This window comes from Vicugna pacos, chromosome 26, assembly GCF_048564905.1.
Source record: "Vicugna pacos chromosome 26, VicPac4, whole genome shotgun sequence".
NCBI lineage: Eukaryota > Metazoa > Chordata > Mammalia > Artiodactyla > Camelidae > Vicugna > Vicugna pacos.
This window is the reverse complement of record NC_133012.1, coordinates 25635584-25648658: the sequence shown is the minus strand read 5'-3', so window position 1 is coordinate 25648658 and position 13075 is coordinate 25635584. Positions and strand designations below refer to the sequence as shown.

The 13075-nt window shown below is 47.3% G+C and overlaps 1 protein-coding gene across 1 annotated transcript; it reads left to right on the top strand.

Annotated features, from left to right (window-relative positions):
* The first annotated feature begins 5387 nt into the window (after positions 1 to 5387).
* On the top strand, positions 5388 to 10775 carry DEFB108B (defensin beta 108B). Its single transcript, XM_031691320.2, has 2 exons — positions 5388 to 5608; positions 10612 to 10775. Exons 1-2 carry the CDS (start codon positions 5419 to 5421, stop codon positions 10773 to 10775), a joined length of 354 nt encoding a protein of 117 aa, XP_031547180.2. The 5' UTR covers positions 5388 to 5418.
* The last annotated feature ends 2300 nt before the right edge of the window (positions 10776 to 13075 follow it).

Below are 13075 nucleotides of genomic sequence, written 5' to 3'. Positions count from 1 at the left end.
TAGGTGAGAAATCTGCCCAGATCTCCATCCAGGCTTGTCTGAACCCCCCAAAGAAACCCAGACTCAGCCTCGTCCAGATTCCCCAGAGGAGCACACTGAGACCAGATCTGGGGGTTTTGCAGAATCTCCATTCTCCACCCAGTACAACTGGACAAGGACCAACAGGGTCACCCCAAGTCAACAGGAAGACACCCGCCCAGGGGCAAAGCACTGACCTCCAATCTCAAGCCAACAGATCTCCCCCCAATACTGTCCAGGCCTGCTCTGTACCCTGTCTTCCACCCATTAACCATGTTCCAAGCTATCCTCTTAGGATGGTCTTCATAAGATTAAGCAAAGGTGAGTGGAGCTGCAGGTACATGACATCTCCCTCTTTCCACCCTGCTGAGAAGCCAAGCCCTCCTGGTCAGAGCCCTCCCATCTGCAGGAAGTCTGAGGGACGCTATGCCCCTGGCTCCTTGAGTGTCCTCTATGATGACCTTCAGGTTTCCTCTTCCTCTGAGGATAGTGACTGGGAGTGAGACACCCCTGGCAACTAAGACTCGTCCTCCAGCCCCAGACACCCTGGAGGTGACGGTGACCTGAGGAGGGGAAGTCACAGGGGGCGGGCTGTCCCTGGTGGATCCGTGACTCCGCATCTCTGGATGGAAACTCAGAGAACCCTGGGGACACACATAAGCAAACCCTGCACTTGTTTGTAATGGAATGAAAGTCCTATTTCAAATGGTACTTATCAAATTAGAACGTCAAGTTGTTTGTTAGTCTAAATCCATTTTAAGAATGGAGACAAATTTAAGGAGTAAGTTTTAACGATTTTGTACGTAGGAAGCTACGATGGTAATTTGTATTTGGTGGCAAATGTCTGAACTTTCTGAACCTTGCTTAAGGGCCCCACTCTGCGCTCTGCAGAGTTTTAGCAGTGCCCTGCCCTGACATGAGGTCTGTGGACTCTGCGGGGTTCTCTCACTGTAAATCATGGTGGGGAATATTCCCATGGCTTTGCTTGTTATTTTTCATTAAAAGCTATTTTAAAGCTTTGTTTTCAAATTTTCTTTCATTTCTAATAAAATCTACTGTGTAAAACATATTGTACTTGGTTTTTATTTCTGCCTTGAAGATATTTTTACTTATCACAGATTATGTATCTGAAGAAAAAGGAACTTGGGAGAACAATGGCTTATTAAAAATACGGAATCCACTTGTCAACACATGAGCATTAGCGACGTGCCCTTGTCAACCTCATGCCCAGGGAACGCGGTAAGCCCGGTCTGCTGGCTCATTCCCACCCTGGCCCACGCTGGGCTCAGATGCTCAGGTTTCACATAGACATAAGCCTTAAGTCTACGTCAAAGGATACTGCTGATTTCGTAAGTCCTGCCCCTGGGTGATGCGGGGGTCTCCACAGAGGAATACAGTGCCCCCCCACCCACACCCAGGGTGCAGGAGCCCCAAATGCACCTGCGTGAAGCCCCAGCATGACCTCAGCCCTGGCGCCAGGAAGCGCTCATGCCAGCTCTTCCTCCAGAATCCGGAGGGTCTGGCATCTCCCCTCGGGCTGTCTCAGGGGGGCTACAGGAAGGTGGCAGCACAGTGGTTCCCTGGACAGCGGGCGGTGGCACAGGCCACCACGAGTGGTTCAAGAGCTCCAGACCAACCTGACACATTTTGCACCTGCTCGGCCTGGAGAGGCACCACCTCCGAGCCTTTCAGCACAGTCCCAGCGTTTCCAGGGCACCTAAAGGTGCTTACAAGAGTCCCAGAGACTCAGGTGGGCTCGGGACACACTTGCACCTCAAGCATTGACAACGACATGGAAGATTCTAAGGAGGCACATGCTTGCATAGACACCTGGCCATCACTTCTGGGAGGGTGAGAGTGGTTCCCACCACCCTGAGTAGGATTAGAGCGCCCTGCGATGGGTCCGGCAGGCCAAGGACTCCCTCCCTGAGCCCTCGAGCTGGAACAAGAGGTGGCTGGCACCTCTCTGCAAAACAACATAAACACTAGTAATTTTAACAGTTATAGTGATATCAACATAGGAAGGAAGGAAGGAAACAGACGGTGGTAATACAGTAGCAGCAAGGAAACGGACTGCAGTACAAATCCCTCCAAGCGAGTAACAAGGCACTGACATCGGGGCAGTTTGCAGTCAGAGTCCTCGGAAGGCACCGTGAAGTGTGCTCTCAGGTTGCAAACATGCGAAGCCCTGGAGGACAGGAATACCGGGCAGAGGCTGAAGGGCTGTGGTCCTGGCAGCCACAGGACACCCAACAGCTTTCAGTAATTCGGTAGGATGGCCAGTTGAGCTTGGCTCCCTGCACGGAAGGCAGGACTCCAGAGCCACATCCGTCCCTGCTGCAGGCAGAAGCACTGCTTCCTGGGACTTGAGGCCCCAGTGCTAGCCCTTCTGCCATCTGGGCTTCCAGACCCTTCGTGGTCAGACATCTAGGTTTCCTATCTCTGCCTAGGTCGGCTGGAGGGCATGACCTACCCAGGCCAGCAGGGGGCGACACAGGCCAGCCGCAGTGGTTCCTCCCAGTACCTGGAAGATTCAGAAAATTCTGCCAACTGCTCAGGCGACTGGCCACCCTCTCTGTGCCCTTGAGAACAGCTACAGCCTTCCTTGTACGCTCAAGGGGACACACAGTATCTCCAGAACCTCAGGCATCACAGAACACCTTCAACAAGCACCTTTGTCAGCAATGCTGCTCCCAGGGTGCAAAACTGACTTAGAAAATTTTGAGGAAGCTCTGGTGAGCCTGGGATGCCCTTTCCTGCCATTCCAAGTGGGAACCAGTGGTTCTGACCCCTCGAAGTGATTTAGAAAATTCCTCTAGTCTCAGGAAGACCCAGATGCTCTTCACCGCCATCCACGTGTGAAGGAAAAGCCGGGCTGGGCCTATTCGTAAATCTAAGTTTAACAAGTGTCGGATCGCTGATTTGAATTCTCCTGGGATAACTCGTAAGTCTAAGTTAGTAAGTGTCGGTTTGCTGATTCCCTGCTCATGTTTTCGCGAGCCAGCTGGATTTTCAGAGGGACGTATCTGGCCTTGGAATGTCGGTTTGTTGCCTCCCTGCCTCTGCTTTTGTGATAATGATGCTGCTACAGCTGTTCCATGCCTATTGGCCAAATACCCCAAGCTTGTAATTAATCCTATAAAACCTCATGCACACGTTTTGGAGGCGCTCAGGGCTTCGGAGCAGAAGCCCTTCTAAGCCCACTAGCAGAATACATCTGAGTACTCCAACCCTCCGAGTGGTGCTTGCTTCTTGGCTGCCCTGTTGTTTCCGTAACACATGCAGTCAGAAGAGGTTTCGGGACCCGGGAGACAACTCAGGAGGTTTCGTGGTGGGTCTGGCAGCGTGGGGACGGCTGGCTTCAGGCGACAGGCCGAAACAAGTGGTGGCTGGGCCCTTGAGGGCACTTCTAAACCCTTCCAGAGGCCGAGGCTGGGCAGGGATGCTCTCCCTGAACCTCCTGTTGGCAGAAGCTGGCCCCTGCCTCCAGAGGGGTCTTGAAGATTTTAGGAAACATGTCAGTTTCAGGAGTTTTGTCAGAGAAAACGTGATTCGAGGTCAACTCGTGAGTCCAGGAAGCACTCTTGCCTGGAAGGCTGGAGAGAGGTCCCCACCCTCCTGAGCCTTTGCAGAATTTTCTGTCCTTGGGATCCTGGGACCTGATTTTCTGAAACTGATGTGCAGGGATGGCTCACAAAGCTTGAACCTCTGGAGACGGCTGACATTTCCCTGGGCGCCACCGAAATGCTGGTGCTGGACTTAGTAGAAGGCCAGGGGTCCGCCAGCCCTGGGGGCTCCTCTCTCTAAAGGGCTTGCTAATGTGTCTGTTAATAAGAAGCCTCAGGGGGCCTCCTTCCCACAGGGGCATTTATTTCTGTAGTCTTGCTCGAGTACCTGCAGGAAATGTAAGCTGGTTTCACCCAGAGTGAGGGTTCCAGTCACACAGGACTGAAGCTGCGGCATCTCTTCAGCCTGACCTCAGAACTCCCCCTCCGCCGTGTCTGCAGCATCCTACTGGTCGCAGAAGTCAACCCACCTCCGTGTGGAAGGGAACTGCACGGGGGTGTGACCACCAGGATGGGCGATCCCTGAGAGCCATTTTGGAGGCTGGACACCACCTGAAGTTCACCCGCTCTTTCAGATCTTACTAAGTGTGGTTACCATTTACTTAGGCGCTCAGGTTACAAATGTTGGATTACTCCTATGTGCCCACTTTCTTTATATGCGCGTTACGGCCCTGGGCTCTGTTCCTCAGACATCTTCCCTTCCTTCTCTCTACACTCACACTGTTTCAGTCTGGAGCCTCCCCCAGCCTCTATTACTGCAACGGCCTTCTTCTAAATGGACTGCTCCTCACTTTAGTTATTTGTCCTGGCCAGTTTCTGAGTTTTCTTTATAAAACTGGAATCTAATTTTGCATGGATTAAGGCATAAGTCTCACCCTTCTGGGCTGCGCACACACACACACACACACACACACACACAATATGTCGTTGCAGTCATAAAAGCCAAACATGAGATTTACTCTCAGACAAGAGAACTGAGAATACTCTACTACTAGAGATAGAAAGAAGTTGAGAGATGATCTAAGCTGAGATTTTCCACTGAGTATTCCAGAATGCATTTCAGAACTGGTACCTGGGAAATCTGTTTAAAACGTAGACCTCCAGGCTCCATCCCATCCCACCAAACTAACATTTTCTGGAGTGGGTCTAAGTGTCTGCATCCAGAAGCAACTTCTCCCCGTTGTTTTTATGCAAAACGATTGAGAGTTCCCTGATCTTGATTCAACAGATCTAAATCTACGCAGGTGCCACTGAGATTCAGGGAAGACAGTTTCCTGCCGATGTCTGTACCTCTAGTTAGACTTCAGAACTTAAATTCCTCCACGTTCAGAGGCATTTCACTGCCCTGCCATGGTTCTACTGGATGAGGATGTGAGACTAAATTACCCCGTGATTCAACTGCCTCCTCGGCACTGACGAACAAAGCATGGTCTTAACAAGGCTCACACCTTCTGGGGAGGTTTCAGTGTGCGCTGAGCAAACTGACATGTGTGCTAAGTACCGTGCCGCGAGCAGAGCCTTCAGACCAGGAGCGAGTGATCAGTCATGAGGAGGGCTAGTCAAGCCAGAAGCACTCAGGGACAAGATGTCTAGTCACTAACTAAACCAACCGGTTTCTCAGCACAGCCTGGCTCGCTGGAACTCAGGATAGGCAGGTCCTTGCTCGTACACCTTGTTCTGGTGCCAAAGCGTTCGTAGCTCGTGTTCCCATTTAACAAGGTTTTCTGGTCAAAGGTGTGCGCCCGCATCCTTCTGATGCACTGAGTGCCCAATGAACCAAGGCTTCTCAGCCTCCTTATGAGGGCCGCTCTGCACGCAGAGAACACTTCTGTCCATGGATATAGCCCTAATGAGGTACAGAAGGGCACTTGACATCCGGACAAGGCATTCCGCGGTGCTGCAGGACCGCAGACGGAAGCTTTCTCTGCCTCTGGAAATGAAGCCAAGCCTCCTCCGTTCTCCAGCCATGAGGGTTGCTGTCCCCCTCTTCACCATTCTCATCTTTATGAGCCAGGTTCCACCAGGTAACAGAATGAACTCGGCTGCCACCTCGGTAAGAGGAGGGTGCCCGAGACCTCACGGGGGTCCAGCACAACATCTCTGCCGCCTCTGCCCTGAGGAGGGCTCTCACTGCGCATCTGGGAGACCGCCTGCCTGAGGCCTGCACTCACCTGATTCAGTAGTTCTCTGTAGCACCTCTCAGTTAGATAGATGCATGAGGTCAAGGGCGTTTCAAGTGCTTGAAACCCTCTTTGCTCCATCACTGAAGATGACTCTAACTAGGCAAGTTTACTAGCAGTTTCGAGAGCTAGGTGACTACCACCACCACCAATCAGGCACCACCACCAATCGGGCATTATTCTACCAAATCCTGGTCTCCAAAACTCCTCTACCTTCAGCAAAAGTTAGTTATCCCGAGATACTGACATAAGAGCTATGCCAAAGCTGTTGGGGCCCAGGCAGAGGGACTGGTGAGGGCATCTCCTTGAAAGGCTTACCCGGAGTCTGAGAAGTCCCCAGCCCAGTGCCCTTACCACCGCTGGGCCCGAGGGTGATGCTGTCCCTTAAGGCTCCACCCCGTCCCCTGGTTAGCCTCTTCTTTTCCCACACTTGTTCTCCTAAAGTAGAACCTGAACACAAGGCTCAAGATGGCCTGCCCCCTCTGTGTCCTGCACGCCCGCGCAGACCACGGGCGCCGGCACACACGCGTGTTTCTGGGACGTGCTGGGCTAAGGGGGCATAAGAAACTTACTGCTCTCCTTAAGCTGGGTGTCTGTTCCTTGCCTGAGAATTCAGGGTCTCAAGGGCTGGGAAGGAGTAGGAAGGCAGACACAGCTGTGCGAATGCGGATGGTCCTCCGATATTTCAGGGAACTATAGATTGCTAGGCTTTATGTTGTTTGCAAATAGAGACTTCCCCAAATTTCCAACAGAAGACCAGTGGGAGGCACGCCTAGTCCTGATGAGCCCAGACCCTCCTGCCTGAGCCTGTGTTTCGAGGGCTGCTCATTGCTGGTGGGCAGGGTCCGAGGTGGGGGGCAGTTGGTGAGGCAATTCCAACTTAGCTTCCAGCTGATCGCAAGGAAGCAGAGGGGAGAGGCTGAAGTGGGGAGAGACTGGAGGTGGGAAAACAGTTCCGCTCATAAGATATCTGTTAAGCATCCACTGAATGCGAGGCCCTGACTATGAAGCAGACATACGAAGAAAGTAAGATATGATGGCCCTTGGCTTCCAAGAAGTCATAGGCCAGCTGCTCTGACTGCTGGCCAGTCCTGGGGAGAGCCAAGCAGCCCTCACAGCAGAGCACTGGCCCCAGGAGAGAGGAGAGGTCTCTGAGTGAGAGCCAGTAGAGAAACAACATGAGTGAAAGAAAGACAAAGCCAGAAGCATCACAAGGGTTGAAAGCTTGAAGCTTAAGCTTTGAAGGCTCTGGTGGAAGCAACAGGCTTGAGAAGGAAAACCAGGGGTTAGATGAGCAGTAAGAGTGTTTGAGGCTTTCTATCTGAGGTTTTCATCTGCACTTTTCACTGTTCCCAGAATAGCAATATTCCTTGTGGGTGTGTACGTGTGTGCACACACACGCTCGCACTCTGCACATGTGTGAAATATATCCGCTCCCCCTTACCCTACAAGGAACCTGGGATGAATGGCAGGTTGGTCTGGAGCTACACTCCCAGGGCTGGGGTTACGTGGGCTACCACGCCATTGTGATGCGCTGATGTGTAAGACACGTTGAGCACTATGAATTAACTTGAAAATGCTTTCTCTCTTTTTTAAGGGAAGAATAAGTATTTTTTAAACAAATGCAAACTTACTTTTTTTCAACAAAAGAACAGCTATCCTTGTCACAATTAGCAGCGGAGCTACTGCAGCTGCAGATACTGTAAAATCACTTACTGACAAGATTCAAAAAGATCTTGATGATCCGGTCCATTCTTCCTATTTTACAGAGGAAAAACTGAGGCCCTGAAAAGTGAATGCCTCCCCAAGGTGGAAGTGGGAGCTAAGTGTCAGTCAAGGCTTTGTCTTCATGTGCGGGTTTTTGTTAAATGTCTTGCCCTGGGTTCCACTCATTCTGCTGCTTCTCTTGTATGACTCTGATCACTGGTGAAAGGTGATGCCATGTCCAATGATACTGACTCAGGGGCACACAAAGCTGGTGGCTTAAGCTTAAAAGATAATTGTGTCCACGTGGTGTTGCTGAAGGCCAGTCTGATTAACGCTGACTCAGCAGTCATCTCACTCAATATACAGGTGTGGTGGGATAAAGCCATTTAACATGTTTTTAAATCTATGTCCCGCACCCATATTTCCATGAGACGAATGCTTTTAACCAAATTCTGAAACGTCAGAATTTTGTTTTTTTAATTATTTTTTAATTGAGTTATAGTTAACATACTCTATTACAATAGTCTCAGGTATACAACATAGTTATTTGATATTTTTATACTTTATGAAATGATCGCTGTGTCAGGGAGGAAGAAAGTTTCCTCTGCCCTTCTAGGCTCTTCCAAATGGTCTAAGAATTACATTGACATGAGACAGATTAACAGGAGAAAAATCAAACAGAAGTTTAATAACATGTATTCATGAACGAGATCTAGGAAAACTGGGTAACTCGCCAAAATGGCCAAAGTCCTCACCTTAAATACCATCTTCAGCTAAAGACAAAAGAGGATGTTGTGGGTAGTGGTTTGGGACTTCCAAGGTGGGGAAAGCAATGCACATGGTACTAGGAAAGCAAGCATCTGGAGGACAAATGTTTGCTGGACGGGGCAGAGACAGCAGGACACAGAGCAACTCTGCAATGTAGGCCTTGCCAAGTTGCCCTGCCATGCTCAGTCCATATTCTTTGCAGATGTCTCTGGTGATGGCTCATTTCCAGAAAAGGGCCTCTATCTAAATACTTTTTGGCAGTTAGGGGGACGGTCAAAGTTCCTTCCTGAATATTTTCAGCTTTTGATTGTTTTCAGCTCAAAATAATTCGCATGCCAAAGGGACATTTTGGGGTGGCCAATTTTGTTCCCCTACAGTCGCAATAACACGAGTTATTGCCTGCCAGCATACTAAGCCATTATAGTATTACTGACTATCTTCCCTCTGTGCACAATACACCCCCTTTCCTCTTCTTCTCTAAGTCACTATGTGACCTTGGACCACCAGCTTCCTTTTCTCAATCTCATCTGTAAGGTAACTAATTAGACAAGATCCTCGGTCACGCTCACTGTAACTCTAACTTTTGTTTCTAAAGTAAATAGCTGGAAGTCACAGTGTGCTCATAATACGCAAAATACAAGATTCCTTAGCAAAGAACTAATTAAAACAAAAAAGTAAGAAACATGCCCTTAATGTGACTTGGATTCTTACACACAGGTGATTGTATGTCAGGTTTTTACACATCTCCTTTGTGACTGGAAAACTTAATACTCAGTCTCCAACTGCAGCAAAACTGCACACATAATTCCAAGACACGTGCACTGAGAGGGACAACACATTTCTACACAAACATGCCACAGGATGGAAAATAGCTCTATCTTAACCAATCATTCCGCAATTATTTATTGAATGCCTGTTAAATGCCAAGACTTGAGCCAGGTTCTGGGATATACATACAGAGAAAAATGAAATGTGGGTCCTGCCCTCAGGGAACACATCATCGAGAAGTGAGGTCAGATGGGAAATCAACACCAGAGCAGAACGCAGGAAGCACTGTGATGAAGGGGTGTTCACGGGTGACTGTCACTCATCACAAGACCTGTCAGTGACTCACCCTCTGAAATTTCAGGTGACTCTTCTAGTGGCAATAGGCTGATTATAACACAAGGTGACTGGGACCTATATATACAGCAGTTGAGCTAGTTACAGAGAAAAGGAAGAGACGAGCAGCCCAGGGAATGAAACACTCAGATTCTAGCTGATTTCTGCATAGTGTTCAATGCTTAGAGTGACTATTGATTAAAAAAAACCCTGAAAATTATTTTCCAGTTCACATTTTAGATAAAAATATGATGTTGCATATTTGATTTTCATATCCATTAATAAAATATAAAATTGCTTTGTGAACATTAAATAATTAAATTCAATTTAATGCATCTGAATTTCAGTTTAATTCAGTGGGCTTTTGTTGAATGTCTGTAAATGCCCTATACTGATTTGAAGCTATTCAAGAATTGGCTTTTGTGTTCCAGAACAGAAAAATCAAGAAGTGCTGGTTTTGATACTTCTTCTATTGTCATGTGAAAGGTGCACTTTGTTACAGTGGAGACTGCTCAGAATTAAACCACTTTAGAAACCAAGCACCTCATTATGTATGACTCCCACCCCCTGAAGGAGAGTAATATTTGAGGACATAAATCAAATACTATTCAACGCTTTTAATAAGGATGTTTCTTCAGCCCTTAAGAACCCTTAGTGTATGCAATGATTTCTGCAGCAGATCGAAACCTCAAAGACCAGTGCCAGAAAGAAGAGTGAATGCAGCATCAGGATGTAAGAAATACTAACACGGGCACTGCCTGCATATTAAATATGAAGGAAGATTGTTCCCTTCCCCCCAGAAAAATATCCTTTCTAATTTCCTTGATGTGTACTATCTTTCGGATCTATATTTCAGTTCCACTTTCGAAAGATACACATACATACGTGCGCACCTAGAAAGAGATTTCTCTAAAATGTTTCTTCTACTCTAGGAAAGTCAGCAGTGCAAGACTAATATTAAATAAAAACTGGTCTCTGCCACCAGTGTTAGGAGGTAAGGAGTGAGGAAGGCTGGGGGTGCCCTGGAAGTGTGCAGAGGGCAGGACTACCCCGTCGACCCATCCATTACTTAGCTGCATTCAATATTGCCAGATTTTACAAGAATGTCAAAAATCCAATATTTTTGTGTGTGAAAGCAGAATTTTAAGAGATCAAATAACAATGAAAAATCCATTCAAGGTTTTGCTTCCAGATCCTCCCTCCCCCCACGTAACTGAATAAAAATGCAGGGAGACCAACACATCGCTACAGTAATTCTCTTCTCTGTGCAGGCAGCAGCGGTTTCAGGGAGGTCTGTGCACGTCCCAATGGCTCCTGCCACGAATTCTGCATCGAATCAGAAATCCAGGTTGGGAGATGTCTAGACGGCCGAGCCTGCTGCCTGCCCATGGGGAACGTGCCACAAATCGACCCTACTACGCCTAAGGGGCGCTGAAGCCTCTTTCAAGCTTTCGGTTGTTGGGATACCTTATTCTCACTCTCTCTTTTGCTCTCACTGCTCTTTGTGTCCCTGTTCCTATGGGGATTCTTAGTGAGTCCTCAATAAATAAAATGAAACTTGCAAACACAAAACCTATTTTAAGAATTCATATCATGTGCTTCACTTGGTGGAGGTTTGGTCCCCATCCTCTGTCTGGTCTGGATGTGCTCCAGGTTGCGGGGAGGAACTGGCACCCACCCTTCACCTGGGGAGACTACACGCTGCCCCACTGGCGAAACGCCCTACTTCACGCCGTGCAGCCTCACAGGGTCTCCCTCCCTGACAACAGGGCAGCTCGCAGAATGCCTGCACAACCAGAGTCCCAGACCGCACCAGGAATCTGAACTGTGAGCAGAGTACCGCCCAGATAAAAGACAATTTGCTCTCACATCCTTTCCAAGCCAGTGTCCTGCGTTCCCTTTCCTCCACATCCTCACCGACACTTTTTCTCTTATTTTTCTGACAGGAGCAATCCTGACAGGTGTGAAATGATATCTCATTGTGGCTATGACTTGCACTTCCCTGATGAACAGTAATGTTGAGCAATTTTGCATATACCTGTTACCCTTTTGTATTACTTTGGAAAAATGTCTGTTTAGGTCTTTCGCCCAATTTTTTTTCATATATACAATTATGGCAAAATGATTACTACAACAAGGTTATCTAATACATCCATCACCTCAGACAGTTTTTTTTAAACGTATGTGGCACAAACTTTTAAGATCTACTCTCTTATCAACTTTCAATTTTACAATAAAATATTGTTAACTATACAGACCAGGCTGTATATTAGATCTCTAGCACCTGTTCATCTTGTAACTGGAAGTCTGTACTCTTTGACTACCTTCACCCATTCACCCCTCCTCACCTTCCACAACCACCAATCTTATGTGCCATTTCTATGAGTTTGGGTTTTTTAGATTCCACAGTGAGATCATATGCTATTTGTCTTTCTCTGCCTGACTTACTTCAGTTAGTGTATGATCTCAAATTTCATCCATGTTATTTCAAATGGCAGGATTTCCTTCTTTTTTATGGCTGAATAATATATTCCATTCTGTGTGTGTGTGTGTGCGCGCGTCTGTGTATCACATTTTCTTTATCCATTCATCCATCCATGGACACATAGGCTGTTTCCATGTCTTGACTTTTGTAAACAATGCTGCAATGAAGATGTGGACACAGATGTCTTTTTGAGACAGTGACTTCATTTCCTTTGTGTATACACCCAGAAGTGGAATTCCTGGATCATATGGTAGTTGCATTTTTAATTTTTTGAGGAAACGCCACTCAGTTTTCCACAGTGGCTGCACCAATTCACATTCTCCAAACCAGCGTACGGGGTTCCATTTTCTCCACATCCATTTCTTTGGAAAGATGTTGATTCAGTTCTGTTGTCCGTTTTGAAATTATTTATTTTTTGCTATTGAGCTGTGTGAGTTCCTTCTGTATTTTGGATGTTAACCTCTCATCAGATACACGGTTTGCAGATATTCTTTCCCATGCTGTAAGCTGTCTTTTCATTTTGCTTCACTTGCTGAACGAGTTCTTTTAGTCTGATGTGGTCCCACTTGTTGATTTTTGCTTTTTCGGTTGCTTGTGCTTTTAAGTGTCATATCCAAGAACTGTGGTCAAGATCAATGTAATGGAGCTTTCCCCTACATCTTCTTCTAGGAGCTTTACAGTTTCAGGTTCTACATTTGAATCTACTCAATTTTAGTTGATTCTTGTGTATTGTATGATACACGGATTCAAATTCATTCTTTTCCACGTGGCTACCCAGTTTTCCAATACCATTTGTTGAAGAAATGATCATTTCCCCAGTGAGGATTCTTAGCTCCTTTGTAAAACACTAGCTGCCCCCCCCCACGGGGCTCTGTTGCTGGGCTCTGGATTCGCCCCCATTGGTCTGCATGTCTGTTTCACGTCAGTGACACATGGCTAGGAGGAATACAGCTTTTGTGATACACTTTGAAAATTAGGACGGTGTGATGCTCCAGCTCTGTTCTCCTTCCAAAAGGAGATTAATGTAAATAATACAAGAAATCGAATGGAAAGTCAATAAAGAACAAAAATTAAGTCAAAAGCTGGTTCTTTGAAGACATGAATAAAATTTATAAACTCTTACCGTTGTGATCTGAGGGAGAGAGAGTTAGAGAAAAGAGAACACAGATACCAAGGTCATCAGTGAAAGAAAGCACCTCAGGTCCCAAAGGGGGACACCCAGGCACTGTCAGGGATAACTTTATGTCCAT

What these genes read in the sequence shown, in the direction of transcription:
- DEFB108B (XM_031691320.2), top strand. Translation starts at nt 5,419, where the DNA reads ATGGATATAGCCCTAATGAGGTACAGAAGGGCACTTGACATCCGGACA. An exon ending in TATGAGCCAGGTTCCACCAG is followed by an intron (nt 5,609 to 10,611) that starts GTAACAGAATGA and finishes TTCTCTGTGCAG; the next exon opens with GCAGCAGCGGTTTCAGGGAG.